Source organism: Ctenopharyngodon idella, chromosome 22, assembly GCF_019924925.1.
Source record: "Ctenopharyngodon idella isolate HZGC_01 chromosome 22, HZGC01, whole genome shotgun sequence".
In the NCBI taxonomy this organism is placed as follows: Eukaryota; Metazoa; Chordata; class Actinopteri; order Cypriniformes; family Xenocyprididae; genus Ctenopharyngodon; species Ctenopharyngodon idella.
In genome coordinates this window covers 24,235,024-24,241,603 of record NC_067241.1, presented here as the reverse complement: position 1 = coordinate 24,241,603, position 6,580 = coordinate 24,235,024, and the positions used below count along the sequence as shown (strand labels likewise).

Sequence of the window (6,580 nt, the reverse complement as noted above, 5' to 3'; positions counted from 1 at the left end):
ATGACACTTACACGTTTTGTCTATCAAGATTATCTTTACAAGTTAACACAACATTTATACATTTTGAAGCCTAAATAAAGTCGTCAGATATAAAAAGCTAACAGTAGGCTATAAACGGACTACAGCACACCATGGTCGCGGATCAACGTCACCACCACCAAGCTTCCTCAAACTTTATTTAGAAAACAACTTTATTTAAAAACATGCTCACTGATTATGATCTGCACTGTGTATGAGTACTTATCCACTTTTTCATGAGAAATGCTGTCCAAATGTCCTGTTTGTCATGATGACATCGAAAGTCCCCACCAAAGGAAGTAGTCCCTTTTAGCAATTTGTTAGCAACCGCCGTTTTTAAGACACAATAAAGGTTTAAAAAATCACAAGCGGGTTATAACTGGTGTGTTTTATGTCATAGATCAAAACATGAAAATATTTAGAGGCTTTGTTAACCACAGACCTTATTTCAGGAGATTTAGCAAAAACCTGTTCAAAAAACCCATTGACTTCGGGGCGATGGAACCAGAAGTCCTAAAATGCTAACTCGCTTCCGGGTTTGCCTACAAAAACATGTCATCCCTGAGGTACTCTATACAGTATCAGTTACTGTTCTAGACCGCCAGGTGGCTGATGGTAAGAAGCTCTGCATGACTGAACTTGATATTGACGATTTTTGTTCCTACATATGGTATAGACGATTTTTGTTCCTACATAAATGTGAGGTTGAGTTCTGGCAGCTTACATTTATATTTAAGTTGATTTATGTAAAAATAATAATAATTGAAAAAGCTTTACACCATTTGTAACAGGCCATACCTTAAGTTAAATGTGTAGATAATGTACAGGGCCAGCGTTTGTGTAAGGCTGTGACGATGCAACGCTGCACACACGGCTGACTTGAAGCAGTGCATGCTGGTTAGAAATTTTATCCAAACTGAGACAGCGCCGACGCCATGTGACTGTGACGTATGGCTTCAAAGTACCGCGAGAGCGATTCGAGAGCAGTCGCCTGGGGCACGTTCAAGCTCAAACCGGTGCGCAACGTTTTGCTATGGTTTCCGGGTTGAACGACATGTTTCCTGGAAACGGTGTGCAATGGTGTGCAAATGGTTTGAGATACGTTTTCTCTTGTTTGGTGGGTGTGTCAGAAATGTCAGACCAATCAGCGGCAACATACATGTACCACGCGGTATTAAAGAAACAGCTCGTAAATGTAATTAACATCAAAATAAATTCACAATAGCAAGTATATTGTTTGCACATGTTTATTTACATTAATGGCAAAATAACTTAAATAATAAGGGCACAAGTATAGATCTAGAACTTCTTTAAGTCTGTCTAAATATCATTTAGTAATTGCAATTCTGTAATTCTGGTCCATATCCTTTCCTTAGGAAGATGTGCTAGACACTGATTAATGTAACATAAAAATACTATACTTATATATTTTGCTATTATATTGTGGAGTGATACTTTCATAAACTTTCATAAACATAAAGGCAAATGTTGGATCACAATAATTAGGAACCACAGTTTCCACAAATCCCTTCACTTGATTTGGATGTTCTCTTTTATTCTGGACGGCAAGGCCAGTGACTGTAACATCGAGCGTATTTTGCAGTATTAAACACGTATTTATACCGACTACATCAGGCTCCGAAAATTCTTCAAAAAGAACACAAAGAATGGCCTTCTCAGCTGCCATAGTTGCATCTCTTGCGTCATCAGAACGGGGTGTTCAACACACCACCGTTTCCGTTTAAAAAACGTTTTGCAACGTTTTGTCAGGGCTGAACGCAGAGCAGTTTCTCAAGAGGAGCTGCACGAGCTCTGATGACACAGCTGTTCCACGATTGGCCCGATTCACCGCATGACAACGATCACATGTGTTTCGTGTTTATTCTGAAACCTTCAGTTCCACTAATGCTCACAAATCTGTATTTTTATAACAGTAAAAGCTCTTTTCATGTAGTCGTGATGTTATATTGTGTCATGTTTATCAAAATAAAATTGATAAAAAACGTAGACCCCACTACATTGGTATTTAAATAATATATGCTTATTTTGAAATGTATTAAGCTATTGCAAAAAACAGACGCTGTAAGCAGTACAGTATTGAATGAAAATGTCTCTGAAACATCTGCGTAGTCAAATATTGCTTTTATTTCACTTAAGTTGTATGCAAACGCAGCACGAGCGTCACTACAGGAAGCAGAAAGTGTCCGACTTCACGTCTCCGTTTTCATCTCCTCCCGGCCTGCACGATGTCGAACACACCTAAGGAATGGGGGAAAGTCACATGAGAGGAGGCAATGCCTCCATCGCGCTATGATTGGATATAATCGGTTATGATTGGTTTGTGCGATAAATTCCTCTTCTTGTTTACGTCCGGGTTCCGCGGGTCAGTCTAAATTAACAAAATGATGGCATCAATGGGAAAACTAAATTAAAAAGGTAAGTAAACAGCGCATCCACTTAGATATCACTGCTTTATGTCATGTCAAAATCAATCTTGAAATGGCCAGAAAACATGATGACTGCGAGGGTTTTAGTGAGCAACCAGCTTGGTGAAATTAAAGATACATCTTTGTGTCTGTGACAGAGTGTTTACTAAGCATGACTGATGATCCGAAATAGCCTAAGTTGACGAATAAAAAAAAATAGCTGAACATCATTACACAAATACAATATGTTTAAATTGTTACTGCCTTTATTATTATTTTGACATTAACTTGATGAGATTGACTTGTTAATGTAAAAATACAAAACGGAATTGTATTTGGTATTTTTTTTTTTTTTTTTTTTTTGATGTAATGTTCAATCAACAAGGAAAATGTGACAACGTTAAGAGTAATGAGCATGAATTCACATTTGATTTATAAAAATATAAATAAAAAATGTGAGCCTCTTCATTTCAGAACGCCATTGCACGCCACTGACCTGGAGCCGTGGGCAGCTATCCCAAATCGGTGCCTTGCTCAAGGCGTTCCGGAGGCATTACTCTCAGTTGTGGGTAATGAGAGTGGAAAAGAATGCTGTCCATTCACTCCCTCCACCTACATTTCCTGCCGGTACTGAGATTCAAATCCGTGACCTTCAGGTTACAAGTCCAACTCTCTAACCATCAGGCCACAAGTGCCTATACAATGGCCCAATATAGCTACTACAAAAGGCCTATAGGTTATTTCAATGTGTGAGAGACTAAATCTTATTGTGATGTTGTTTTCTTGTTTACTGTCTGATCAGTTTTACAGCTTATGAATCTTGCTCAATGTGGCATTCTAAGAACACACACAAATACAGTATCAGTTACTGTTCTAGACCGCCAGGTGGCTGATGGATAAGAAGCTTTGCATGACTGAACTTGATATAGACGATTTTTGTTCCTACATAAATGTAAGGTTGAGTTCTGGCAGCTTACATTTATATTTAAGTTGATTTGTGTAATAATAATAATAATTGAAAAAGCATTATACACCATTTGTAACAGGCCATACCCTTAAGTTAAATGTGTATAGATAATGTACAGTGAGGGCCGGAGTTTGTGTAAGGCCGTGAATTTGCTGTAAAAGGCAGTCCTAGTAAGGTACACACACAGACACACACCGTTGCTGTTATCCAGGAGTCCAGGAACGCTATTAATCTTTGACATCTGCATCAGGCTAAATGAAAGACAAATTATTTATTCCATTTTATTTACAACATGTAGCCTATTTAAAAAGCCATGTAACAGTATGCTTCACTGTGTCGATCTGCATGACCAACATCTCTTGATATACACAAACAAAAATGTTTTACATTTATATTCATTCATTTAAAGGAAGAAGAATGCACGTTTAAACATCTGTCTGAAATGTGCTATTAAGATACCGTGATGCTGGATCGGAAGTGATGACGTTTCATGTGACAAAAGCAGGTCTATACAAATATATACACATGACTCCCTGCTGTTATGTCATGTCATGTCATCCTACATCAGAAATGATATCACATATTTGTCATTCCTACGTCAAGTTCCCAGGGCACTGCTGTTAGAAATGCACCGAAGCACATTTCAAAATATTTCATCACAGAGAGAGCACAAGAGGGAGACAAACTCTCATATTAGAATTTAGTGTCAGGAAGATACTTTCTTTTATTACTGGGAAAACACACAGGGACAGGATCTGATTCTGAAGTAGTGGACACAGTGATATTTTATTCACTGGAACTGTATTTGGGCAAAAAAAATAGAATTTTAAAATTGGTTCCCTTTAAGTTTATGAGTGTGACTTTGAATTTAATTGGATAGAAACTACAATACTGAATTGGAACGATAATGGTTTAAAAAATAAAATGCCTATATGGGCTGATCAGTTTTGTTTTGAGACACTGTCAGTATTCAGTTTTGATCATAACTATTTTAATCAGGGCTGGACACAATTTTGAATTTAAAAATCCAGTTTTGAATTTAATTGGCCACAAACTACAGGATATATATATATATATATATATATATATATATATATATATATATATAATTAAAATATAAAATATTTATTTGAAATTTGGTAATATAGGCTATTTTATATTTTAATGAGGTATATTCCAATTGCTAAATACATAAACTGCATCTGTTTGCTACCTTAATTCAAATCCAGGAATCGAATTAAATTCTGAATGGTCCACAACCCTGTTACTCGTCCCTTCAAAATGCGTTACATTCATGCAGGTCTACATTCTAACATCTTCTTGAATGCTTTTCTGAAGCTGTCGTCCAGGAAGGCGTAGAGGAACGGGTTCAGACAGGAGTTGGCGTAGCTCAGGCTGGTAATGAAGTACGAGATGCCGATGAGAAGCGGTGTGGTCCGAAGGTCTGTGGTCAGCGCTACGATGGTGCTGAGGTGAAAGGGCGTCCAGCAGAACAGGCACACGGCCAGTACAATAAACACCATGATAGTCACCTTCTTCTTGGCTTTGTCCAGCGCTTTGGCGTTGGTGTTCAGACGCATGTTTCTTAGTTTGTACAGCATCATGGTGTAAAGAATGCAAATTGTAGACACTGGAATGGCAAAGCCGAGTATGAGGGTGTAAATCCGGCTCGCTTTGAACCATAAACTTTCAGGACTAGGGAAACTCAGCACGCAGCTTTTCCTGTCGGAGTCGTCGGGGCTGATGTAGACTCCTGCGAACACGGTAAAGGGCATGACGATGAGGATCACCAGCAGCCACACGCACAGACTCACTATCTTCGCTGCCCGGTATGTGCGGTACGGCATGCGCTTGGAGCGCACGGTCGACAGCACCACCAGGTACCGGTCCACACTCATAACTGTCAGAAAGTAGATGCTGGAGAAGATGTTATAGTGATCGATGCTTAAAATAATTTTGCAAAGCACTTCGCCGAACGGCCAGTAGTGTAACAGATGCTCCGCTATATTGATGGGCAGCACTAAAGTGAAGAGGTCGTCGGCGATCGCCAAGTTCAGAATGAACATATTGGTCACCGTCTTCATTTTGGGTGCTTTGAGGATCACATATATGACCGCCGTGTTGCCCGTCAGACCTACGGCACATATCACGGAGTAAATGACCGGGAGAACCACGTACAGATCTGCGTAAAATAAGTAGTCAGCCGGCGGCGTGCAATTCAGATCGCTCCGGTTGGGAGAGTTGTGATAGTATAAGTCCATGCTGTTGTTGCATGTTGGGTTTGGGATGAAGGGACTTGTGATGTTCTCCATACTGTGACAGTTGAGCCTCCGGGGATAAGTGCTTTACTTTATAAAGCTGCGCTCTTGCTTTCGCAGATCTCTCCACGAGTCTAAGGTGGTCGATGTCTTTCATCTGTCTCTTTGCGCGACATGAGATCTCAGAGTGATACAATACATCGGCATCCTGCCGAAAAACAGACTGTTCAAACAAATTCACGCTGAGAAACTTATAACATATGCGCGAATTATTTATACAACTTAGAATGTAGTGATTTAATTTCATTTAAAACAACAAAAATCATTGCACGTCTAAAACTGTAACTGAATGCAAATGTTACTTTTAAAATCAAAGAAACAACAGCTAGCAGTGAAAAGATGCGAGGTCTTACCGTGCAAGATATTCTTTCTCCGTGTGCGCGTTGTCCCCTCTCTGTGCCAGGCAGCGTAGCTCGCGCTTTTCCCAACAAGTAGAAAAGAAGTGCGACTGGTGACGTCACATTCTACCGCGCGCTCTCTGCCTGCAGATTTCTCAAAGAGTCACGCGTTCTTTTTTGATTGTTTATGTGCGAGTAGTTGACATGTCCTTTGGTAAACTATTTTGAACATTTTTTTCTTATTTTGTTATAATTATCAGCTATGGATGCAACTATTAAATCTCATTAATAGAGAAACTACATGGATATTAACATTAAAAATTAATTTGTCCAATTTAGAAAGTGAAGACAGAAAGCTGTTTAAAATGGTGGGGAAAAAATGACCCCGGTACAGCATTTTAAATATAAAATGTATTGATATAATTTTGATTATTGATATTGATTTGATTATGTGTGTGTGTATATATATATATATATATATATATATATATATATATGTATATATACACACAC

At 38.7% G+C, this 6,580-nt stretch overlaps 1 protein-coding gene across 1 annotated transcript; it reads right to left on the bottom strand.

The window, feature by feature from the left end:
- Window positions 1–3,663: 3,663 nt before the first annotated feature.
- Window positions 3,664–6,154, bottom strand: npbwr2b (neuropeptides B/W receptor 2b). Its single transcript, XM_051880110.1, has 2 exons — window positions 6,083–6,154; window positions 3,664–5,877 (listed from the first exon to the last, which is right to left on the bottom strand). Exon 2 carries the CDS (start codon window positions 5,721–5,723, stop codon window positions 4,704–4,706), a length of 1,020 nt encoding a protein of 339 aa, XP_051736070.1. The 5' UTR covers window positions 5,724–5,877; window positions 6,083–6,154; the 3' UTR covers window positions 3,664–4,703.
- Between the last annotated feature and the right edge of the window lie 426 nt (window positions 6,155–6,580).

Excerpts from the sequence above, each read along its gene's own strand:
- npbwr2b (XM_051880110.1), bottom strand. The coding sequence starts at position 5,723 with ATGGAGAACATCACAAGTCCCTTCATCCCAAACCCAACATGCAACAAC.